This window comes from Berghia stephanieae, chromosome 2 (genome assembly GCF_034508935.2).
Source record: "Berghia stephanieae isolate SIO BIC M18660-M18661 chromosome 2, UCSD_Bste_1.3, whole genome shotgun sequence".
Taxonomy (NCBI): domain Eukaryota; kingdom Metazoa; phylum Mollusca; class Gastropoda; order Nudibranchia; family Aeolidiidae; genus Berghia; species Berghia stephanieae.
The window spans coordinates 65,889,712-65,917,211 of record NC_088361.1 but is presented as its reverse complement, the minus strand read 5'-3'; the positions used below and the strand labels follow the sequence as shown (position 1 = coordinate 65,917,211).

The 27,500-nt window shown below is 34.8% G+C and overlaps 1 protein-coding gene across 2 annotated transcripts in view; it reads right to left on the bottom strand.

Moving 5' to 3' along the window:
• The window catches only part of LOC144965360 (zwei Ig domain protein zig-8-like), a 135,263-nt gene that overhangs the window by 32,980 nt on the left and 74,783 nt on the right, over positions 1-27,500 (bottom strand). Inside the window, exons 3-5 of one of the 2 annotated variants that reach the window (XM_078900613.1) lie at positions 25,458-25,573; positions 19,460-19,673; positions 6,936-6,971 (exon numbers count right to left, since the gene is read on the bottom strand). In XM_078900613.1, the coding sequence (XP_078756739.1) occupies positions 6,936-6,971; positions 19,460-19,673; positions 25,458-25,573 (366 nt within the window). The remainder of the gene's footprint in view (positions 1-6,935; positions 6,972-19,459; positions 19,674-25,457; positions 25,574-27,500) is intronic. The other variant, XM_078900614.1, reaches the window with a different exon arrangement.

Here is a 27,500-nt window from a genome sequence, read left to right as displayed (position 1 = left end):
ATTCTTGTCACTGCACGTAATTGGTGGCTTTTGATGAGTCAATGTTTTTTTCTGCTTTTTTTGTTTTTTTAATTTTTTTTTTTTTGCAAACCACCGCCCCGACAAAGAGAAAGCTATAATTATTTTAATATGAATGTTTTAGATAGATGCCAGTAAGGCTAACTACACGCTCCTATTTATGAAAAATAAACAGGAACGCGTGTAACTACAAAAACGTGGGTGATCTACATGGTAATATTTGACCAAAATCGTCTCAAACGGTATGAAGTCGGGATAACACAGATACTTTATAACTTTATATTTAATTTAAAATCTTCATGTATACAATTTAAGATTGAAATAAATGCTCTTATATGTTTATTTTTTCACGCTAAAAATCTTTAACCAAAACGATATAATACCGTTTTGAAGCTGTAGGTCAGATATCTTGAAACGGTGGTTTACGACATATAAATGTACGAGTACATCCAATAAGGTATGTTTATTTATAGAATTATTTGGGGGGGGGGGGGGAGGGGGGGGGGGTTGCAAACCACCGCCCCGACAAAGAGGAACCTATAATTATTTTAATATAAAAGTTTTAGATAGATGCCAGTAAGGGAGTCAGAAAATCGTTTTTGACGTCATCTGAGACAGATTTCTGTCCCTTTGAGTGGTCTACCAACTTAGCTTCCGGAATCCCCAAATGCTCTTATAAAGGAGAGTAAAATTTGTACTTCAAAACTCTTACAGTTCCTATTTCTCATCATTTCGACTCCAAACTCAATTTTATTAATTATTCATTCATTCTGATACAATGTGTTCCCAATCTTCTTAAAACGGTATTATGTACCATAAAAGTGATATTAAAGTTAAAAGCGATCAGAAATTTGAGATTTTAAGGGCGGGGGGTCACGCTGAAAAACATTAACCACAGCGACATAATACCTTTTGAGGCTGAAGGTCACATATCTTGAAACGGTGGTTTACGCATACAAATGTATACCAAATAAGGTATGTTTATTTATAGAAATTTAGCAGTGTATTCAAAGACATTTTGAAACCACCAAAACAAACCCTTAGAATTGACACATGCTAGATATAAATATATATTGTAAAATAAATACCTACGAATAGAATAATATCACAGCTAGCTACCATTATTCTGAAAAAACCTTGACAACAATAATTATTGTTAATCGGATGCACTGGTAAGAATAAAAGAGCATCCCCATAAGATCGACTTAATCAGACAGTAATTTTTCCAGAGTGCACTAAAGCCAATTCCTTCCTTGCTTTCGGGCCTGCCAAATACTTTAAATAAGTGGTGAATTCTTACTTATTGTTTTTAGTGTTTGTGGTATTGGGTGAAGAAGAGGTTTGAACCCGAAACGTTCAGCGTTTGGTGTTTTGTCTTTTCTTAAAAATATGTTCTATCCATTTTTGTTCATTGCTTTTTACAATTATCATCACCTACCTACCAGATTAAATTCATAATCTCGCCTGTTTAAGACGTGTACAATCACATTTCTTCTTCTTCTTCTTCTCCTTCTTTTTCTTCTTCTTCTTCTTCTTCTTCTTCTTCTTCTTCTTCTTCTTCTTCTTCTTCTTCTTCTTCTTCTTCTTCTTCTTCTTCTTCTTCTTCTTCTTCTTCTTCTACTTCTTCCTCTTCTTCTTCTTCCTCCTCATATTGCCTTCATGTTTGAATGTCTAGTTTTGGGAAGGAATCCCGTTGTCTTCCATAGCTCTGTCAGGCCCATACAGAGCTAAGGAAGACATTCAAACACGAAGACAATGTGAGAGGAGACGGAGAAGATGAAAGAGAAGATACCGCCATTACACGAAATGTCAAAGACATTTCCCATAAGGCATGCTATCCAATTCTGGCATGTGTGCACACAAGGAAAGGAGAGGGAAGGTTAACATTCGAAAAATTAATAGTTAGGGAAATGGATGATTTAAACAGTGGAACTGATAAAAGTCTTTAATTGTAAAAAAAATAGAGTAGTTTGTGCGGAGTGTATAAAATGATAGACATTAGCTGGAAAGAAATGAGCGGGAAAGATCAAATTTTATTTGTTTGCTTGTTTGTTTTTATTTTCTGTTTTATTAACGTTAAGCCTAACATTAAGACATGCCAAAACTTAAGGTTTCTGAAAAAAGAATTTGTAAAGATTGACTATCTATTGAAATTGGTGCGTCACTACAACACATGCGAGAGAAAAAAAACAACCCTTAAAAATGAGATGCACTTTAATGATAAAAGTCGAACACAGACACACAAACACACACACACACAAACACAAAACACACACACACACACTCACTGACATATTGATGCATTGATTTTATCCAAAAAGCTGATGACATCCACCTCCTGGATATAACGGATCAACACACAAAACCAAGTGTAACTTTGAACGTTTATAAGTCTGAATGATACAATTTAGTGAGAAGTACTCATACGAAAGGCTGGTAAAAACAATAACAACTTCTTTCTATCCATACGACGGCATCCATGGTCGCATGGTCAAATATGAGACACAAGGCGCAGAACGGCATAAAAAGTTTCTTGTTCTTTTTCTTTTTGGTCTTTTTTCTCTATTATGGGCCAACGCTCGTATCCAATTACAGGCAACTGTTGGCTTTGAACTGAACGTGTTGACTCTTGATCATCAAAGTTGATGTTTGTTGTAAATGAGAAAACGTAAAAGTATAGCCAGACTTTTTCATATATATTTCAATGGTCTATATCGATATATCTAGTATAGATCTGCGAAAAATACATTTTTTACGATAACCATTATATAACAAGAGATTTCCATGTGCATTTTTATTTCCTTTTAATTTTCTGTAATGAGACACCTGTTTCCAACTTCCTTAAGTTACAGGCCAAATGCGATTGAAACAACGCCAAAATCATTTGTGTTGCCATGTCGTCGTCATTATAATCATTGTCATTGTTATAACCATCATCGTTTTCCCTCATTTTGTCTTCTTCTTCTTCTTCTTTTTCTTCTTCTTCTTCTTCTTCTTCTTCTTCTTCTTCTTCTTCTTCTTCTTCTTCTTCTTCTTCTTCTTCTTCTTCTTCTTCTTCTTCTTCTTCTTCTTCTTCTTCTTCTTCTTCTTCTTCTTCTTCTTCTTCTTCTTCTTCTTCTTCTTCTTCTTCTTCTTCTTCTTCTTCTTCTTCTTCTTCTTCTTCTTCTTCTTCTTCTTCTTCACTTCTTCTCTCTCATCTCTTCTCTTGCTATCCCTTCTTTAACTCGATTCTACTACTCTACTACTACTATACTACTACTACTACTACTACTACTACTACTACTACTACTACTACTACTAGTAGTAGTAGTAGTAGTAGTAGTAGTAGTAGTAGTAGTAGTAGTAGTAGTAGTAGTAATAGTAGTAGTAGAAGTAATACTAATACTACCAATGCTGCAACCTCAACTACTTCTACTACTATCACTTCTGTTGCTCCTTTGAGTATTCTCTCTTACATCCTATTCTTCTTTATTTATCACTATCATCATCGACGACACCACCGACCACCAATACCAGCAAAAGACATAACACAACAATCTACACCACTGCCAATACCACAACTATCACCACCACCACAACCACAACCACCACCATCGTCAGCATCATCATAATCATCATCATCATCATCATCATCATCATCATCATCATCATCATCATCATCGTAATACTCATCATCATCCTCCTCCTCCCTATCTAAATTGCAGTTTTTGTTGTTTACCGCACAGGTCAAAACAAAACCAAACCAAAATGCAACAAAATAACAAACATTCAAAACAACACAAAATGAACAACACTCGCGTCGCTATCTCTCCTACAGTAAATGGCATCAAATTACGCATTCCCACCCGATGTAACAATTCGATTTACCTTCATTAGAAATGCTTTTAGGCCCCTTACTCCCCTTTCGTATCGCAAAGCCAAATCAGACCGGAAAAAAACATCCAATGTATAACAAAATCAAATTAACTTTAATGTAAATAAGTGACAAGGGAAAGATCGCCACCCCCCTCCCTTTTTTCACAACTATTTCCCTTCCCTCCAGCGACATAGGCAAACACTTTTTTTTTGAGCATTCTGAACCCACAGCGTAAACAAAGGGTGCGCTGATGTTACGTCGAAGCTGATTTTCTCAATAACTCCCATATCACCAATTTGGTTTTAGCTGCAAACAGACTGACGACGATTTTTCTGCTCTACAGATTTTCTACTTATCATCGTCATCATTATCATCATCAACCATAACATCAACATCATCATCATCATTATCATCCCCATCATTATCAACAATAACATCATCGTCACATCATCATCATCATTATCATCTTTCTTCTTCTTCTTCTAATTCTATTTCTTCTCGCCATTTGTGGTCATGGTTCTCGTCATGTCTCAGGGAAGGGGGGGGGGGGGGTCATTGTGAGGAGGTGTTCTATTGTGTCCCATTATATTTTGTGAGAAGTCTTCTTGGCCCATAATATGATCTTCTTTTGGGCTTCAAGCGCTCGAAGACTGTCGACTGTCTGAAGTGTTTTCAACTGGCAATCAACGAATTGCGTCAATCCTCACACTTCATGTCATTGTTCACGTGCAAAATTCATCGGGATATCTTTCGTTTTTATTATTAGCTAGCTCCGAATAAGACTGCAATTTCACCAATCAGTAAAGTAAGGAATGATGGCAAGTTAGGTTAATATTGAATCTCGAAAGTAAAGGATTAAAATTCGTTCAATGATCAATGTGCGAAATGTTTGTTTTGTAATTTTGTTACTGAAATATGGCCAATGTACTTTATTGATGTATTTTTACTCAACGTATTTATTCAAATATGGACTTGAAACCGGGAAAGAGCTCTTCTTTGATTTCTCATTGAACCGTGTTGGTATCGTATCCGATCGATACGCGATCTGTCTAGGTACGACTTCATTTAACACAGCCGTATGGGAGGCTGGTGACTTTGGATTTGGCGCCTCGATCTGAGCAACAGCAACAACAAAGACAACGACGAAAAGGACGATTACAACAACAACATCAGCGACAATAGTATATTAAGAATTACGTTCAGCGACCGACGAACGACGTGGACGAAACGGAGATCTGTCCTAAGACTGAAAACAAATCTTCGTTTTGTTCCACGTCGTTCGTTGTAGGTTGGGAATGTAATCGTTAACTTGCTATTAACAACAATAACAACGACACCAACATGTCGAATTGACCGTGGGCTGATTATTTGGGGACTCGAGTAGTGATTCTCGATATCTGAACTCGATGCTGTGTCAGATTAGTACGATTGCCCCATTAAGGATGTTGCGTAGATTGATCAGCGTTACCGCTTTTCGTCTTTGAACCAAAACAAGTAATATTTAGAGTGGTCACTGACTGAATGGGAGAATCGTGAATGCAATATTCTGGCTTCCACGATTCGTTGTAGGGTATAAGGCACATTACACGTAATAATAGTATCCAACTACATTATCCATTGAGATAATGACAACTGTAAGTAAAGATAGATATTATATGAGTATTTGTAAAAAGAAAAAAAGAAAAGGACTGCTATGATGCGACTTATATTGCATGAAATGGAAATTGGCCTGTTTGGTGAAAAATTAAGCATTGGCAGGCGCATTAATCACGGAAAAATTTAGGAAATGCCTATTATATAAATATTCAAATGACTCACATATTCCTTTAGAAAAGCAGGTTGATGATACAAAACTGTAACATTTTATGATTTTTGTAAGGACAGACAGATTATGAGTTCTCAGCACTGTCTAATCTATTCTTAAGAGCCTTTAACAAATCACATTTGTTTTTCGGATTTGTTACATCTTGTTCATTCCTTGCTGTTTTTTTAAACAAACCATTGTTGGTGATAATTTGACTAAATCGCAACCGATAGCAGAATGCGTAATAAAACATCTCATATAATATGGGATACATATCAAGATAGTTTGCTCATTCATTTTGAGATTGTCAAGAAATTGAATTTCTCCATTTCAGAATAAAGGAGTAGGGTGGCCAAGCGGTATGATCTTTACTTCGAACCCAAATGGCACAAGAGTTCGACTACCCGCGTGCTGCGTGGCCAACCCTACCTTACTTTGCGGCGCTGTAATGTGGCTGAAACATGGGAATTTCAATCTTCCCATGGAATATACCTTATAGACAAATGTTCCCGTAGGACTGAATAAACGGCATTTTTAAAGGCGTCATTCCTCAGTCGTACAAACTACGAATATGATACTAAAATAAAAAGAAAGTTACTTCATTTTCTAAAGCAACGAAAGTGAAAAGAAAGTCAAGTAAAAGATTAAATTAGCTGTAGCAAAGAGTTGAAAAAGGTCTTTTCCTTTGGGATGTACTGTCTTCGATTCTAATCAAACTCCCTTTTTGTTTGACCTGTTGGTTTTCAATTAGTTTTAAGTCTGATGAGGTCTTCATCAATAGCTAGCCAAACCTCTGAAGAAATGAAAAGTATTTTCAGTATAAAAATGTAAATTTGGGCGGCTATCTTTAACTGTAATAAAATACAAAAAAATGTTGTCTGGATTTTAAAGAGTGAAATAGTTTTAAATGATCAGGTTGCATGTATGGAATAGTTTCGTTTGCAGACCTACTCGACACAGACAATTAAAACATAGAAAATGAATACATTTTAACAGAGTCAACGTTCTAGTTATCTAAAACGATCGAAATATTGCATGCATGAAAATAGTATGGTCTTTTCTTTCATAGTCTATGAGTAGCACATTTTATACCCTCGGCTGTATTTTTGTCGGATTAAATTGCCTTTGTCTTTATATCATTGTTTCTTATTATCGAATGCTTTTGCTCGATATCAAACTTAATGGACTGTCTGTAGATAACATTTTAAAAAGGATAAATGTTGGTCTTGATATTAGGAATGGCTTTGTTCTACTCACCGGGTCTATGTCTCTGAGTAGTTTGCACTTCTCGCTCTGAAGATAAACGAAACAAGAAGTTAATGTTATCAAATTTGAAATTTAGAAATTTAAAGACTGATGTTAGAAAACTTCAGATTTCATTTCAAGCCACGCGACGTGCTAACTGTCGAAAAAAGGAAGTGCCTGGTTTTTAAATAAAGAGCTAATTGTTCGGAGGGAAAAGATGTCATAACATTTTCATGCATACAAAAATATGTTCATTTTAGTCATAAACTTATTTTATTATATCACTGGTGCAGGATAACTATCCGTTGTTTATTTTTTAAAATCGTTTTAAACATATCAACAAACATACAATTATAGACGTGCAGATAAAAGTAAAACAACGCTTTTTTATACTTCTATAAATCTGAAGTCTTGAAACATCAGCAATTTACCTTATTAGGTCGAGCATTCTAAGTAAATACTAGAACAATAAAGATTAGGTTTGAAAATAATGTTAATGTCGAAAAAGGAGTTTTATATATATATATATATATATATATATATATATATATATATATATATATATATATATATATGGTTGAGGGGAATTGGCTGGAATCATGTAGAGTACTTGGCAGTTTCTTGGAGCAAATTACTTATCCTCACCTCGTTTGGTTATTTTCTCCAACAACGTTGTTTCACCAATCCGTTGGTATTTTGATGGATTCTTCAGGGAGGTTTCTGTATAGAAGTGTCCGGGAGGAATGCTGTTGTGTTCGATTGGCGCTAATATTTTTTCAAGATGTAGGTTTGTTGCGCATGGTTGTGTACGTGTGCGCATGTGTGAATGTGTATGTATGTGTTCTGTGTGGGGTGTGGTGTATGTGGGGGGCGTCTGAGGTTATGGATGTTTGATTGGGTTGTGTAATGTGTAGTGGACAGTAAAAATTTTCGTCTGTGCAAGTATATGTTGAAAAGATCCCTCTTTCTGTTTAGTGTGGCGTGTTGTTTCTTATTATGTGAAATATCTCTTCTCGACATAAGTTGCATTTTTTGTGTTTACTGAGTAACTTTTTTGTTTGAGACGATGTCCCATGTGATATTGTATCGGGTTCTTGATTCCTATAATTTCCAGAAGTGTTCGCTCAATGTAATTGATATTCGATTTTTGTCGAGTTTGAAGGTTGAAGTGTGTTGATTGTACATGTATTGAAGTGGCCCTCTGTGTGTCCGATGTAATTTTACCGTCTGTCTGTGTTGGTGTGGGTTACGGATGCTTTGTATAAATAAATGATTCGAGGCATTTGCCTTGGAGGGGGCACACGTCTTTATTCCGACAGTTGCATTTTTTTTTCGGTGTGTTTTGTTGGTTGTGGATATTAAGAATGCGTTTGTTATGTGCTTCGATTATGTCTTTGATGTTGTTCATGCATGAATAGCTGACCTTTATTGTGTTTCTGTTCTGGATTTCGTGTAGTTTTTGGTCATGTGGGATGCAGTTGTTTATTAATTAATTTTAGGAATTTTTGAAGGGTTCTGTGTATCCACTGTTTTTCAAGCGTTCATGTCGGGGCCTGCTGCCTTATAGAACGTTTCGGAGTCTTTTGGCAATCTAAATATGCGGTGCTATGTTGCTGGGGATATTTTTTATGATCGAAGCGGGTTGTTGTTGTTGTCTTTATTTATGTAGTTGATAACGTTGTTGGGTTTTCTGTAGGGTTTGTAATCGTCTGTAGTAAGGTTTAAGGCTACGTCGAGGAAGTCTATGATTTTCTTGTTGGCGTCAATTGTAATTTTAACTTGTTTTGTTAGAATATATTGCAGATTTGTTTTTTATTTCTTGTTTTTTTTCTGCATATGGTTATTCCATCGTCTCTGTAAAGGCCGATACGTGTGTTTGTTATGTTGTTGAGTTGTGATAGAAGGTATAAGCCGATCAACTCACATGTTTAGGCACCGTCAAATAAGCTCACGTCAAAGTCTGATTTACTTTTTGTCCATGACGTGTTGTTCTGGTAGAGCGTGCTGTGTTTTGTGTGTTTTATAACGTGTCTCACCTCACTGGTAACTGTTGTGTGATGGAATGCGAAATCTAGTGCGTCGTCGAGGACACAACAAAAAAAAGGACATTCACTACATTGAGCGAACACATCTGGGACCCAAGCACCCGATACAACTTCACATGGGGTATCGTCTCAAATCAACAAATTAACTCAGTCAATACAAAAAAAATGCAACTTGTCTAGAAGAGAAATTATATATAGTAAAAAAAAAAGTCCCAACACGCCACACTGAACAGAAAGAGGGAACTTTTCAAAACATGCTTGCACAGACAAAAATTCCTACTGTCCACTATACATTACACAACCCAATGAAACATCCTTAACCTCAGACGCCCCCCCCCCCCCCCCCCCGCCCTCCCAACCTCAGAACACTACACCACACACAGCACACATCCACACACATTCAAACCAGCGCACACGCACATACACACAGGCATACATATATTTGCAACAAACCTATACCCTGAAACAAATGAACACATCAGCATTCCTCTCTGACACTACTATACAAAATACCTATCTGAATAATCCAACAAAATACCAACGGATCTTATATATTTTAAGGAACATATATAAAAGATAAGAAAACAAAAATAAACTAAAAATTGCAAACATAATTATTATAAAGCTTGCCATTTATTAGATGGGATGTTTAGTTAGAAGTTGCATGACTGTGTGAGAATCAGCCCTTTTATTCCGAAGCAATAGCTAAAAAATGACAATGTCATAATTAGATATTGAGCAGGTGGTAGCGGAAACAATCTCCAGTTTTCGATAAATGGGGAAAATATTTATCTATGACATCAAAGAATCTCTAATCATATCAACTTACAAAATTGTGATAATTTGACATCAATAAATAATCATGGCAAACATTAATGGTTGGTAAATGGTGTTAATCCATTCACACACGTGCTAATTACCATTATTTGTGGCTGTATAAAAGCCAATATGATTACAACCAGTAAGGTAATAGATCCTACAGTGTAAGCCCAAAATCTGGAACACAGAAAAAATATAACCAAATTTCCATCTATTAGTTAACATCTAATGCAAAAGGTTACTTATTTTTCCCTTCAATACAGCTATCTCGAATTCACATATATTTTGAACACTTACTAACTCCTAGTCCTGGATAATCGTGCGACACTACATAAGTAATTTCCATATATTATTTTTTCGATATTGATACCACCTTACTCCCTCCAATTAATAAACCATGTCCACTGAAATGTTGTGACGAATGCTGTAACTTGTTAATTAATGAACATTTAAGGTTTAATTACTTGATTACTCGTAGCGCAATAGTTACATTGTATTACATCTTTATTGATGATTGCAGTCAGCCATTTGTTAATGATCTATAACATTTGTGGTTTGAACAATCATCATAATTGCATTATATTATTGGGCCCACAATGAATTCTATTCTTTGATAAAGAACATCACAAAGGTTGTTTTGTAAATCTAAATATGTATAACTAAAAGGATTGATTGCATCCATAAAAATGAGATTAAAATGTTTTCCTACTTATTGTTGAAAGTTTTTTTTATACTTTCATTTTGAGACATGATGCTGAGAAATCAACGGGTTCTTTTATGAAGAACGCCATTTAAGTTTTTTTTTTTTACAGCATAGCATAATATACATGTATAAAAACATTTATTGCTTTCGTAAAATGGGATTAATATAACTGGTATCTTTGTCAGAGCAAAAGATTGGTTCTTAACACACACTATCGGGAGACCACTGTATTTTAAAGATATTACATATTTTGATTAAACAATTTTATATATATTTCAAGTTGTTTAACAGGCGGAAAATCAGCAATATTAATATCATTATCATCATCATCATTATCATCATCATCATTATCATCATTATCATCATCATCATCATCATCATCATCACATCATCATCATCATCATCATCATCATCATCATCATCATCATCATCACATCATCGAAATGGCCTCAAGACAATTAATACGAAGTATCATAATTTCCACAGGCTGATTGCGCATATTCACAACATCAAGGAGTACATCAAATTTTCTTTCTTAAGACCTTCAGAAAATCTGTGGAACGTGCACTTGTATCAATAATGATAAGAATTATAGGGTATGGAGAAGTAGCCAGATGAAAACGGAATAAAAATATCGCGGCGTCAGAGCCAATGACACGACAACCTCCGCCTGGCTGGGAGGGAGAGAGAGAGAGAGAGAGAGAGAGAGAGAGAGAGAGAGAGAGAGAGAGAGAGAGAGAGAGAGAGAGAGAGAGAGAGAGAGATCAGCCAACAGTCGGTACCCTATTTCTCTCATTGCTAAAGACCTTCTGCGACAGGACTATAATATGTGACCCACTATCTCAAATCGGTTTAATGTCGAAGTGATTTTGATGTTGAATACTGAATTTTAAATCAAAATTATGAAGCTTGAGTCAGTTATATATATTTTATTCCGTAGAATGAACTTAGAATTTCATATGAATGAGCACTTTAACTTTTAATTCACCTTTTTCAGCCGCTTCAATCCGACACAATGCCGTGATAAGACAATTGGTCACATAGGGAACTGATCTCATCGAAACTCAAAAGTTATAGAAAAAATTCCGTGTCTCTACTTGGATTGGAATCTTAACTCCAGCACCAAAGTCAAGTGACTTACCACTACACCACAATATGGTTTGCCTGATCGTAGGATTCATTGATTTTTATAAAGAGATGTTTAATCGTTACCCAATCCCAATTAATCAATTAATCATTCGATCTCTCAATCAAAACACAGTAATGATTTATTTTGATTCTATAATATAGAAGCTACTGAATGTTAGTACATTTAAATATGTTTATCAGAACCCTTTGTCTGCTACACCTGTTTACATTGCTGCCCATTTCCAGCAGATGTTAATCCTGTGTTGAATTGTTTTCAGACAAAAAGTGTTTTTTGTTATTGATTTCCATTTCTCTGTCTCTCTCTCTCTCTCTCTCTCTCTCTCTCTCTCTCTCTCTCTCTCTCTCTCTCTCTATCTATCTATCTATCTATCTATCTTTCTCTCCTCTCTCTATCTCTCCCTCTCCCTTCTCTCTCTCTCATTTCAAAGGGATGCTTTGAACGCACTCACCACTACAAGTACAACGGTGCTACTATGTTTACGACATTTCAAACAGTCACGGTTATTTCATTTCGGCCAGTTTTATTGCACCTCGTGAAAACCCATTGCCGTAAAAAAAGGGAGAGTTGAAAGACTTTGCCAATAGTTGGTCACATGGCGTTATCAAAGGTGAATGGATGGTCAATAAGTTCCACACCAATTCCCAGAGGCTCTTTAACTCACATACCATTTCTAAACACCCTGATAGATGCTGGGTCACTTTCGTGCCTCACTTGGGAAAATGATCACAATAATGAGTGAAACCAAGCCAAGACTGACCCTTATGATGTCTAGTTTTATGCCTTTGGCCTCTTGTAAAGTAAAAAGAAAGCAATAATGGTTGACCTAATTCTTTTTATTCCAAATCCATTTGCTAATGACAAGCTGGTTGAAAGTGAAATCAATCATTTTGCAAACACCCCCACTACCAACAGTATCTTTAAACCAGGAAGGTGTGATAAAGCGACATAATCATAACTAAGTTACAGAACGAACATTGCTCTTGGACGTGGGTATCAAAGTGTTTAAAATACATAACTCTGGCTTAATTAGAAAAGTAACGAGCATTTACTTAGTACAATATCAACTAAATGTGCTCCAAGCGCTTTACATGAGGTCACTTGCCAACAACACTTAACATGTAGGACGAGACATGACACCAATGCATTTTTTCTGAGAAAAATGTTAATAGGTAGGTACTAATTTGAGTACGCTGAAGGAATATAAATAAATGGCCTTATACAAGGTTTCAACTACGCGCCGCTCAGAGTAGGACTCGAACTTTGCACCTTCTGGTCCGAAGGCGAGTGCCATACCATTAGATCACAACGCCGCACAAGATTGGAACTCTCGACGAAAATCAGTGATAGGGTGTCGTGCCCGTGGAGAATTTACCCTTCAGATTTCCTATCTGCTAATATTCGTAGTCAGATCGAGTCACAACGCTTTTGCTGTTATTTTGATGCAAATGATGGGCAAAATGTCGTGTCAGGTCATAGAGAGAAAAAAAATCAAACCTTGGCCATACAGGGTTGAAACTAGAATCTAGTAAGTAGAAGAGTGAGAATAATTATAGAAGAAGAAAACATCGATTAGCAATCTTTTAACCAGTTAACTGCTCTGGAAAGACAAGTATTTAAAAATATTGCCAGATAACTGGTCATTCAATCAAATATCCATCGATTTTTTTGGGCACTCCTCTTGGAAAAAAAATCTCAGACCTTTACGAAGTCCCAGTTTTGAGAGTTTTTTTGGGGGGTCAAGATTAGGGTCTTTTAAATCGAACGACATTTGAAGGACGAATTTTCTAGCCATTTAAAAAAATTGTGTGTCTTTTCAACGTACAACAGTCCACTGGTTAAATGTGGACGGGTGGGGGACAACGATTGGAAAACTCTGGTCATAAAACGTGTTAACGGACAAGCTCAGTTATATAGATTTACGTTCTCCGATCATGAGAGAATTTTTTTTTAAATATATAAATTACACCCTTCCGCCACGGCATCATAAGATACCGTCGCCTGTGTCTTCCATGAAGAAATATGGATAATGCATCAAACAGGATGTCTGATGTCAACAGGAATTACCCATGTTGTCCAAGTGAGCAGATTTGGGGTTAATCTTGCCCAAGGAAAAAACATAAAGTGCCTGAAGCGGGGCTCGAACCCAGGAACTTCCAGATCACATTGCACTGTCTTCTTAACCACCCGGCCACTTTGCCCCCCCCCCCCCCCTTGTGAGATAAGTCAAACAGAAAGTGACCGATGTTGTTAGAATGCTATGTAAATAAAAGGTTTGAAAAATGACGATTTGTGTTGCCTTCTTGAGAAATAAATGCTAAAGGTGTTTTTAAAAATCTTGGTGACACATCAGAGATGCGATATATACCTAAACGTCCACATTTATAGATTGATCTATTCATTTATTTAATTATCTATTTCTCCATTTATCTATTTATCCGTTATTTATTGCAAGGCAAAGTCGAATTCGCTACAAGCTTTTAGTCTAATTATTGATTGCCTGGGTGTCTGTCCTGTCGTGTCCAACTTCAATTAAACGACGACAAAAAGAACGACGGTCACTGTACCAAAATTGGACTCGTCTGAGAATCTGCCGATATTGAATTACCGTACAATAGGAGACACGTGGTGAGAGGTCCCTAAAAACTGTAAAGGTCTAACCAGCTATATCAGTCTGGCACTAGCATTCGGGGTAAAAATTGACCTAAATTAAATCTAAGGTCAAAGCCATAAATATTGTGAAATTGGAGAGGTTTAAGTACATAATATATTTATCAACTTCATCTATTCATATTTTCGTAGGCATATCAATTCAATCCAAGTTTTTTTCCTTGGTTAAAACTGCAGAATTTATATTTTTTTCGAGGTTTTTCAAAATCAATATCTACAAAAATAATAAAACAAAAAAATTGTTGGGTTTTTATTTTGTTCTTTTTTTTTCTCCAAAAAATTATTAATATAAAGAAATGAATATAAATAAATAGATAAATATTCAAAGTAGTACACTAATTTAAAATAAGCAAATTTGGATATCTCTCATACCTGAGGTTTTAAAAATCCTAGTTTTTTTTTTTTAATCTGCACGAAACATCTGACTTAATCAGCGTTATGCCATTTCAAGATATTTACAACATCTGACTTATATAAAAAAAATAATGCAATAACTTCCTTTTATAAGAGAACTTCCTACTCCGTGCACTAGAAAGGGTCAATAAAGCCGATATCTTCTTGTTATATATTCGTCGCCATTACATGACGCTTTTATCTTGCATACACAAGGGGGAAGGGGGGGGGGGGGGTCGTATCAGATGGGTCGCGGGTTTGATTCCTATTACAGCAAAAAGCTTTCCTTCTCAAACATTTCTTTAACTTCATTTCATGTTTTAATCTACTTATTTTCTTTGCGTCAGTAATGGAAAGAAACACGCCGTGACCTTGTGATTTCAAATAAAACGATTAATATATTATGATGCCTAAATGATGAAAACACTCCCTCTCGCATCGCCCTCTACATTTATTGTGATAATCAGAATGGCCTAATACAAAGCTGGTAAAAATTATTTTTTCTATAAGATCAGCTGTCTCTTTTATGATATCGCAAGTTTGTTCAAGTAAACGGTACTGTTAAAATATCAGTAAACAATTACGAGGTTAAAATGGCTCCTTATCCATAGCCCAAAGCGCAAAGGGGGGGGGGGGGGGGGCAAATATTTTAAAATGATACATCAAAATGCCACCTTTTCCACCTCCATCATTCCCTTGCGACAAACAGCGTATTAAAATGCTGATGAATTGACACGGTAATATATCGAGGAAAAATAGATCTTTTGTATTGATCTGAAAAACCAGCGACTGATAGGTTGGGTTGTTTGCAGATTGTATGTTGTTCAAATGAATACATACATCAATGAAGGTAACTGAAAGTTAAGGTAAATATATTTTGCATAGTGTGAAAGTTTCATATCTACTAAAATCCAAACACATCGAAATCTATATTACATAGATTGTTCAGAGTACCAAAAACATCCGCAAAATAATTTATTTGTCAATGTGGTTTGAATGATGCTCTGAGTTAACATTATATCAAAAGTTTGATTTATTTGAGCTTTTGCAATTGCAGCACTTGCAATCAAACGTTTATTAATTTGTATTGGCGCCATCGAATGTTAAGTGGCAATGAGGTAACTCTTATATATTTTCCTTTGGAGAAGAAGCCTTTGTACACGATACACAAGCTTAGTTGGGTGCGATAAGTATAAGGTATGGTTTTAAATACTTCCAGTTTAAAGAAAAATAAATTCAGTGATATTTTCGACTGGGAACGTTTTTTTCTGTAAGAAAAAAGAAGTCGACTAAAAAACAAATCTATGATACAATTTTTAGATGATGTACAAAACTAAATTTAACTTGATGATAGAAGAATACAACCGCTCATATCGCGCCTTGCAAAAATAATTTAAAATCTCTAAACATATCGTATTACAGTTCTGTATTGCAATCTAATTTCAATCACAAGTCGCTTTCAAAGCACAACTGTCTGTCACCTGTAATCTGTTGAAAACCTCGACAATTTTAATTATTGAAAACCTAGATATTTTTAACAGTAGATAAAATCGAGGCAAAAGTTATGAAAATATTCAAGTAGAATAAATATAAAGTCATCCGTTGAGTCTAATGAGTGCAACCAAAACCTTTTGATATCTAATATTTTACTTTACGTGCAACAAGCACACGTTTGAGAGACCAACTTGTTAAGGTGCCAATTTTATTCACAATTGTTATTCTAATATGAGTTTTTTTTAAAAATCCTCTTTTTAAAAAATTAACTGGGTGTGGATTTTGGGGTTATGTACGCCAGACACCGTTTATCGTAATATTAGCTCTCTTAAAATTCTTTTCAAAGATTTTTTAGACTTAACGGTAAAATCATGCAACATACCTATTTTTCGTTTATAGTGTTGATAATAAGCAGTATATTGCAATCGAAAAGTTTTCTGTCTTTCAAACTTATTTTAAATGGTTAAATACACTTTATTTTCATTCCAAAGAACCACTTCGTATATTTTCACGATTAATGTTTCATAAACAGGGAATATCGGATTTCATGCACTCAGTGCAAGGTTTGCTAATTAGATTACAAAGGCATAAATCTATTTATTGAATGAGGGACGGAGAAAAAACAAAGATAAACAAGACAAGAGCACCTCATAAACTATATGGAGGTAGTTATATTAATATGCTAAAGATTATTTTAATTTAATTTGTCATTTGCTTCATTGTCGCTACTGAGAAAAAAATACGTATTATATATTTTGCCAGAAAACGCGTCCTTCAAATATCAATCGATTAAAATTACCCTCATAAAGTTTTTACCAAGATGAGGGTCATTTTAATCGACTGATATTTGGAGGACGAGCTTTCTGGCAAATACTTTAATACGTGTATTTTCAGATTACGACAAACATGTGGAAAAAGGAAGTAGGAGTTTAGTTAGTGCAACAAATGCTTTATATTGAGAAAAACCGCATATCACATTATATCTCTATTTCTCTTTTAATTCCTTTTTTTGATAACACTATGAATACAATTAGTGGACTTTTTGCTTGATTTGGATTAACTTTTTTTAATTTAATTAAAACATTTTAACTAGGGCTTGAATAAATTCACACTTACATAATATTATATCTATGTTGCTTTAATATGCACTTCCGTCCAACTTTTCATTTTCATTAAAAATCTCGATTAATTGCTACTTCCCATGTGAACAAATAACGGGTGATTCAAAGAATTCTTATAGTCTCAGGAAATTTAAATATATATCAATGTAATGTCGCCGAGCTAATAACCAGTTAATCACTGACAAAGTCTTCATAAATGACCATCGGACACTATAGGTTTTGCAAGTTAAAAATAACATGTCATGAAAAAGCTTGCTGCATATAACTGTGATGACGTTTATGCCATAATTTTAGTTCGTAGACGTTTCATTCTTTTAAGCTTTTCAGCTCTACGCGGTTTTAAAAACTCTTTATAAATGAAATAAATTACCAAATATTTGCATTATCAGTCACCCTCTTCTAATTTTTTAAAAACATTACTAAAAGATACTTAAAATATGTGACATCTTTGAAAAACAATATTTGCCTTTTAAGGTTTTATTTATCTTAGATGTTAAAACATTAAATTCCACCGTTCAAAATACATTTTCCAAAGCTATTACTTTCCTTAATCATACACATAGGCTTCAATTCTCCCAGTTCACATTCTGATTCTGCATCGTCGAATGATTTATTTCCATAACCACAGGTATTACTGAGTCCAAAATACCAGAATGCCAGCTATGAACTATCCAACTGATACCAAAATATCATTTAGATTGTGCACATTTTTTCCACATATTATTCCAGGTTGAATACCTGAATACATAAAAGATGTTTACTTTAACAATAGAGATCGGCTATGAAAATATATTGCACAATTGCTTCTCACGATGAGCTCTATTAAGATTCGTTGTTTTGCTTACTTAATCATACTTCATCATTATGATAAAAAAAAAAAATAATTCATTACAATTAAGCATCAAATATTCACTATTCATAAAATACAAAATTCGCTTAGGCTTAAAAACCGTATTGTGGCCCATAGTCTCCAATCGGTATTATGTTTGGGTGGGTGGAACAACAAAAATTAAAGTTATAATCAAAATGATAAGTGGTACAAACTTTGAGTGTTTTTCAAAGTTAGAAATCGGATTTATCCTCCAGCATACGGAACGTATATTATTACATAAACCCTCAACATTTTGGTTGACTTTCCATGAGTGCGGAAACACGTACACGTGACGTCACTATTTCTTGGAACGGTCTGTGACTCACGTCGACAAGCGAATATTCATTATAAATTCTTTTTTTATTACATCATGGCTATAACCCTACTTTCCTGCATCTAGTCAATACCGACATAATACCGCTTGGAGACGACGGGTCACATTTGATATTTATTGGAATATCGTGTTTATTGGACATTAAAAACTCCTCCATGAAGCATTTTATGTATCTATCTAGTCGAGAAAGTAAGACCGAATGCAAAACACAACAGTTTTATGTTCACCCTTGGCTCTTGGTTCGCCTTGTGCCAAGTATGATTAAGAAACTGGAAAGGATATGCATATCATTCGGAGGCCATGGGAAAGTTATAGTCTTTGTTGTTAGTATTATTATTATTGTCATCATCATCATCATCATCATCACCATCACCATCATCATCATCATCATCATCATCATCATCATCATCACCATCACCATCATCATCATCATCATCATCATCATCATCATCATCATCATCATCATCATCATCATCATCATCATTATTATTATTATTATTATTATTATTATTATTATTATTATTATTATTATTATTAGTAGTAGTAGTAGTAGTAGTAGTAGTAGTAGTAGTAGTAGTAGTAGTAGTAGTAGTAGTATTTCTATTATTATTTTTGTTGTTATTATTATTATTATTATTATTATTATTATTATTGTTGTTGTTATTATTATTATTATATCATCATCATTATCATTATTATTATTATTATTATTATTATTATTATTATTATTATTATTATTATTATTATTATTATTATTATTATTATTATTATTATTATCATTATTATTACCATCATCATCATCATCATCATCATCATCATCATCATCATCATCATCATCATCATCATCGTCGTCATTATGATTATTAATTATGCCTTCAATTCGCGAAACCAGAAGACTGATCTAGTGTGCTCTAATTAATCAATTAATGAATGAATTACCTTTGACTTCCAGGAGAACGTGATGCCGTAGGTGACGTAATCGAGAGCTGACCTGACACTCGTAAAGGCCGTTATCTGTCAACCTTACGCGTTTGATGACCAAATTCCACTGGTTTTTCTTTGGTATGTGCTTGGACACGACTCGGTCATCCTCATAAAAAGATTCATGACCAACAGTCAAGGGGTTAGGGTCGATCGCTTTTCGCCAAATTACCTGGAAACAATAAATGAAATAATGATAGAAGTGAAGATTTTTCTTTTACTTTGCAAGTTTGTGTAATGAAATCAACAAATATATAGACCTAACGCTGTCGTGGGCAAGACTCATTTCAGAATTGATCCGAAACAGTGTCCGAAAAGTTGTTTTGTTAAAATGAACCAAAAACAAAAGAGCCCCTGGGCAAACTATTTCTTTTCTTTTCACAAGTTGTTGTTCATGTCGGATGGTCCTGAGCATAAATTTAAACAACAGTCGTGATATGACAATAATATCGGATGCTACATAATAGGTCATACTAATTATATATCGTAGCACCTTGCAATGTTCGTTTTATTGATGGCTAATAAAGATGTTCACCTCAAAGTGTTACCGTATTTAGACATAATATAATATAGTTCTTCATAGCTATCGGGTTCATCGAGACATAGTTAATCCCAATTTCCGTAGCCAAATATGAACAACATCAATTTCTTGCTATCCTCCGATTAGGACGTTAATCTACTGCTGGGTGCTCAATTCCGGATCATATAATTGTGGTCAATCCAGTTAATTTAAATCGACGGGAAAGCAAAAAAAAAAAAAAAAGAATAAATAAATTAAAAGTCTTCTTAAAAAATGAAAAAGAAAAGAAAAAAGAACAAACAAATATTTTACGAACTCCCAAAAATGAAACCAATTGTCTGAAACGGTGGTATATTGCAGAGATTAAATCTTGATTCATTAAAAAAAAAAAATTAAAAAATCTTCTACTTTGTATAATTTTAACTGAAATAGAGATGCCTTTGTTAAGGAGAATGAGTTTTGACTCTTAAGGTTTATGAAATATTGCATTTTCCAAGTGTAATTGTTTGGAATTTTAACAGATTTTTTTCCCATCTACTTTATTCCGACATAAGACCAAGTTGACGGAACAGGTCACATACGTCATGGCTGGTCATAACACATGAAAGGGAAAGGAAAAACAAAATAAACTAACCAAACAAAACTCGAGTATTCACATAACGCAATAACCTCTAAACGAGCTCAAAGCGCTTTACAAACGGTCCCCAAACAACAGCAACGCTTAACATACAGGACGAGACATGGCCCCTGTCAGGCGATATTACATGCTTTTCCAACAAAGACAACGCTGTTCACGGCCCGGTACTCATTTTACATCCGGGTACGGTGAGAGAATGTGAGTGAAGAACCTTTTCCAAAGACTTAATTATGCGCAGCTCAAAGCGGAATTAGAACCCTGCACCTTCTGATTCGAAGGCGAGTTTCATACAACTAGTCAACACAGTAAGTGTTTTTGTATGTTAAGTAAAGATGCACTATCGATAAAATTACCTGGCCCCTTTCCCTTTATTGGCTGGATGGATCAACATTATTTATCTATCTTTCTCTAATCCTTTTATTCCACTCGGCTCCGTGACTTTTATTTTAGTGTTTATGTAATTTATAGAAGACGATAAGGAGGATGTAATGCAATATCACGTTAATTGTTTTTCACACGTTATCCCAATGGTGTAGTCTGGTGAATATCAAGATGTCACGTGATTGTACAAAAATAGATGAACCAGACGATTGAAATGAGATAAAAGTTTCTGACTTCCAATGCACTTGCGTTATATCCTGATAAAGGTGGTGGGGTGAGGAAGAAGACGGTAAAAATGACACTATTTGGGCAATTTCACAAGAAATGGATTTTGTTTGTCCAATATAAACATGTTTTAAGTCTCTGTAAATGTTTTTGCATTTACTTGATATCGGTGTACTCTTCTTATGAGTAATAACTGGAAGTGGGTATGTCTGTGTATGTGTGTGGTGTGTGTGTGTGTGTGTGTGTGTGTGTGTGAGAGAGAGAGAGTTAGTGCTATTTAGATTGTCATACACTATACATGTGCTATATGTTGTATTCTTATTAATTTACGGTGACGGTTTATCTTTTATAAAAATATGAGCTTGTATCTTGTATATTTCAATTAAATTCCTTCTCCATCCTCTACAGCCAAATATTTTGCTTCAAATAATGTTAATTGATCATAATCTTATCAGAATGGGTAGCATGGTTTATATGATTATGCAAAATTTTAATGAGGTTTTGTTTTAACCTATAATTCCTATATTTGTTTAATTCAATCTCCTTAAGATTTCGAGCGACAGTTTCTAAAACGATGAAGCAAATATTTTAGGAGCTGAAATTGCAAAGAAATTATTCATTTTTAAGGTAAGGTTCATACTGAAACTCTTTTCATGACTAAAAATCGACTCCAAATTTTAAAATTATTTTCAAATTTCTCGTAGGATCTTTTCTAAAAATCAATAAAGATATTTTTATGAATTGATAAATAAGCCCCCAAAAAAACCTTTAGTTTTAAAAACTGAGTCATTTTGTATAGCAACGGATATTATTTTCCTTTAAAAATATGTTTTCATAGTTCCCCTTCCAATTGATTTGCTCAGATCTATCTGTTATGTCAAGTATCAGCAATGAGACTCTAGCTATAAAGATACAACATCCCTATTACTGCTCTCTTGATGGCATCGCATAGGTCTCCAGTTATAGCCAGATAAAAAATGCAAAAGAAAACCCAAAATACTGGGTTTGGAAAAAAGAATTAGTCTCGCTGTCAATGATTTAAATGCCCTGTTCATAGACATCATTGTCTCGAGTCTAGAATATTATAATAATACAGGACAATAAGCCAATTTCAATAGCATTATACTAGTGTTTTGGCTCTCGCAAAAGAAAATTACGTCAAAAGCCAAATAATTATGAGAGTCTAGCATGTTTATGATACCAGGTTTCACCATCAATGAAAGAGCTTTGCTTTCTCGAGGGAATCCTTTGGGCCAAATCAGTAGAGTATCAGTTAATACTTGAGAGACTTTAATAAGTTCCACCCCCCCCCCCTATTTCCCCGGCATCAATAACATTGGGATCTAGTGTAAAATACGACAATGGGCCGAGCTAAGTTAATATCAGTCTGGTTAAGTCTACGGACCGTAAAGTATTGGATAATATTGAATATAATATATTTTAAAAGAAATGATTTTATTACATATCATTTATATTTCACAGTTCTTTGACGTAGTAAGTCTCTGGTAGATTTGTACAGTTGTGTCATTATTAACCTGTTAACTGCCGTTCTCTAGAAAGCCAAAAAAACTCGTCCTCTAAACATTGATCGATGCAAATGATCCTCATCTTGGCAAAAACTCTTAAACTTCACTAGATCCCAGGTTTGAGAGGGGGGGTGTATTATTCTTTATTCTTTTAATAGAATTATGTTGCGATGTTGGGTTGGGTTTCTCTCTCATGGACACTCCGTAAAATATTCAAAAAAATCCCACATCCTCCGACAAATCAATAAATAATAATGTATGATCGATCAATGCATCTGAATATCCATTACGTTAATAAGTTGAAAGCAAAAAAGAAAAGGAAAGAGCGGGTATATGTATTAAAATCCACTTCATCTGCAAGAGGTAATTATCACATTTAATTAATTTTTTTTTATCTCACAAACAGGAAGTCATTTAAAAAAAATCAAAGCGGTTTTAAGGTTTTGTTTGGTCTAATAAATTTCGCACAATTTGTTTTGTTTTGTTTTTAAGGATTTTACGGCGCTTGCAACACAATTTGTGATACTTTATCTTTTTTTAAAGTTGAGGTTTTGTATAGCGGATCATGTACTCAAAGCGCTTTATAAGGGACGTAATCCAACAGCAACAATAAACGTGTAGGACAGTACATGACGCTTGTAAGGCGCTCTTTCCATTTTTTGTTGGCAGAGGCTGCCACTTGCAGGATATTCATTTTACACCTGTATACAGTGAGAGAATATTAGTAAAGCACCTTTTCCAAGGGCTCAACACTTAATTAAAATGTCATTTTTTTTCACTGTTTAAAATGTAATAAAAAGTGAGGATAATCCTTTACTGCTTTATTTGATAAATCTGGCACCATATAACTAATTTAATAAAGGGAATATGCCTTCAATTGTGCTACTGCTTATTCCGCAAAAACTCCTGGTTCTCGAGGGAAATCCAGATGCTGAAGAAAAGTAATAGTCGAAACTGTTCAGGATATCGCCTAAAGATGTGAAAAAGAGAGCGACTTTAACCTGTACTCAATAGTTGACAGCACTTCTTTTTTTTTGTTTGTTGCTTTAGGTCTCTTCCAACACAATTGAGGTTATATGAGAGACCGCTGAAACAAAAAAAACAAGCAATCCAACAAAAATAGTACAAATGTAAATCAAAATCATAACCTAAAGATATCATAAGCTAAATTATAAATAACCAATAACAAACAGGCAGAAGATTTACAGAAAAAAAAATATCCCCTGTCAAAAATACAATCACAAACCAAAGAAGCAGGATAGGCTAGTAAAGAGAAGAAGAAAAGACATCACTATCGGATCGTACACCCATGCGAACATCATAGGTATATGATTCAAGGGTGATGCTCCCATCCAACCACCCGCTGACAGCACTTCAGTTCAAAAGTGGTAAAACTAAAGGATTCTAATGAGAAGAACGTGCTAACAATAGAGTATGTCACGAGTCTGCTGCCAGTGGCAATTATTAGATTTTCAAAGAGTTCCCTTGATTGTGATATATTTTAATAGCAGCGTTCAAACGAGTTCAAAGTAACACAGTTCAAAACTGACTCCTAACCTATACCCTTAGGGCATATTATTTTAGATAATAATAATAAAATTATATGAATTTAATAGCGAGTCTCCTCTCTCAACTAGAAGTTTTCTGCCAATTGGCCAAGTCTTGAGTCTAGGAAGTAGTTTTAAATGGCTACGTATTAATTTATTACTATTAAAATAACAAAATACGTCTTTTCATTTTGGCCACAAAAATTACTTCCTGTATCGATATATCTATATTGCAATGCCCCCGAGAATATAAAAAAAATATGAAATATGAGATATATTTGAAGACTAAGTTTTAGCGTTTTTGGCAAGTCGGTGCCTTTGTCAATGCACGGCAGTAATTGTCTAAGCGTTAAACGAATCTATCAATTCATTCATTGGGTCTTGAACAGATGGCTATGATGAAAATATTTATGGATTTACACAGGATTGAAAGCTCGCAGTAAGCTTACTTCCGAAGTGGGCGCGTTAACAGATATCTTTGCATCCCATACACCGACTTTAATAAGTATTGTTTTTTAAACAAAAATTACGATATATTTAAGGAATAGATTTATCTATTAATAAAGAATGATATTTTTTTCCATGGAAGTAGCTTTGGTTTTTCAAAGATGTCCCATTCTTTTATTTTTGTACATGATAATATGATTATGTGTATGACGTTTAAGGTGTAAGACTTTTTCAAAAGCTCGGAGTCGTCTTAATGATGATTATGAAATGAAAATTTGTTATGGACAAATTGGAAAATGTTTCCTGTTACCTAATGTACGATTGCATTGCTGTAGGTGTGATTTTGTGGTCTTGTGGTTGGCACTGGGCTCCCGACCTATAGGTCCACGATTCGAGTCCTACTATTGACGGCGAAAAGTGGAGTCTTTGGAAAAGACTTACTCGCATTCTCTCAACGTACGTAGATGTTAAATGAGTGCCCGTCTCTGTTAAAAAATGTACATACGCCTTGAAATCGCCAAATTTCGTAAAGCGCTTTAAACACATTTAATAACTATAGCGCTACATAAAACCTCACTTTTATGCGCTTCTTCTTTTTTTGGTAATAAAATCCTATGTTTGTGTTTGACCCCGTAATTGTCACAATTTATTGTTACAATACTGAGCAACTCACTTTATGATTCTCCAAATTTTCCACGGCACATTCCAACATCACCCTGTCTCCAACGTCGGCCTTGTAAGAATTGGGCGTACGTAAGATGACTGGACTGTCGCCTTGAGGCTCCATGTCTGAAAATAGAAGTAAGAAACGTAAGTGTTAACTACAGATTGACCCGACACAACTGCCGTACTCTGGAGAGGCACGGAATTAAAAGTTGGCCAGAAAACTCGTCCTTCAGATATCGATTGATTTAAATGACCCTTGACTAAAATTATCTAATCTTTAAGTCTCAGGTCTGAGAAATTTTGCCAGGATGAGGGTCGTTTTAATCGATCCATATTTGAAGGACGAGTTTTCTGGCTCAATTTTTAATTACGTGTCTTATCAGAGCATGGCAGTTTACTAGTTAATCTGGCATCCTTCCACCTATTGATGATTTATGTAGTGTGGTTACAACTAAACACATCACATCACAGAGGCAGATGTATTTTTACACTCAAAGTGTTTGAAACACACGACCAATCTTATTCTACCCAATGGTAACACATTCAGTGTACATTACCACATTATTTCCTAAGGATTTTTGGGATTTTAAAACTATTTTTATTTGTATTACCTATTTGTTTTATTTGTTTGTTTTTTTTTGGGGGGGGGGGGGGGGGGGGGCTTTTTTTTTGCGGTAACGCATCTATTACTTTCTATGTCTGTACGAAAAGTTTTCAAAACGGATGTGCGGACATCCAGGTGCAGTTTAATTACATGTGTGCACACGTTTTTAGCATTGAATTTTGCATGTGTTTGCAATTAGGTAAATAAACTAAGAGTCGCCCCTATAAAATCAACTAATGATTGCCTACGGCCGCCATCTTCTAATTGCATTGAAAGTGGCGTTCTACAAAAACTTTGAAATAGTGGGGAAAAAATAAATGTAAGAAAACAATTTCGTTGTAAAATAGTCCCCTAGTTGTAATAACTTTTTTTCTTTATTATTTCTTTGTTTATTGGCGATGTAAAATCAATTTAGTATGTCTTTTTGAATTGAACATTTTAAATTAAAATATTAAATCCTATTCGTATGTTAGCGATGGTTGACGGCACAACCGGATTTGTAAATAGACAAATGAATGGATGATGTCAAATTATTATAATGTCCGAGTGAGCTTGTAGAAAGAAAAAATGAACGTGAGATGCATGAAAAAAATTGCTAATTGATTTCCACATCAATTCCTGTCAATACAAAGACAAAAGACCGGAAAGTAGGAATCACCAATCATTCCGCTAGACCTTTACAATTACTCCAACTACCAAACAGAGCGTGAAATGGCATCAAAGATCCCTTCCATTAGCACAACACAAGCCAAGGGTGATTTGTTAACAAAATAGCATAAATTATTAATTTCAGACAGAAAACAAAAATAGAGACAATGACAAACACGGTTCAACTCATGTGGTGCGGAGACTCTGAGGGAGGGGGTAAAGCGGGTTGGGGGGGGGGGGGGGGGGGAGATGAGCTAAAATAGCAATCGACAAGCGACCGTATAAGTGACCGCATTTTCAATATTTTCTGGGTCAGTTCTTGGGTACCAGTTGCGAAAGCAAGTTGACCTTGGACACCATGACAACCTGTGTTAGATCAATCGTTTTGACACTGACGACACCAGTGGTACAGAACTAGTGAACTGCGGATGTACTGTAGAAAGACATGAATTTAGAAAATTTGGCCAGAAAAGTCTGCCTTCAAAATCGATCAATTTAAATGACACTTATTATGGTAAATCCTCTCAAAACTGAGACCTCGCGAGGCATCTCAGATATCTGATTCTAATTTAGTTCAAAGAAGCAGTACTTTGCTAATCACTTGGAAATCGAAAATAAAATCGATATAATTGCATACCTTTCAAGCAACAGTTAACGGAATGAACTGCTTTCAAACCGCCTCTTTCTTAGTATTTCAAACAAACTAACGAGTTTTTGTATAAGCAATGTGATTAATAGGATAATAATAAGTCAACCAATAAGTTTTGTCCATCCCTTTCTTACTATTTCTTCAATACA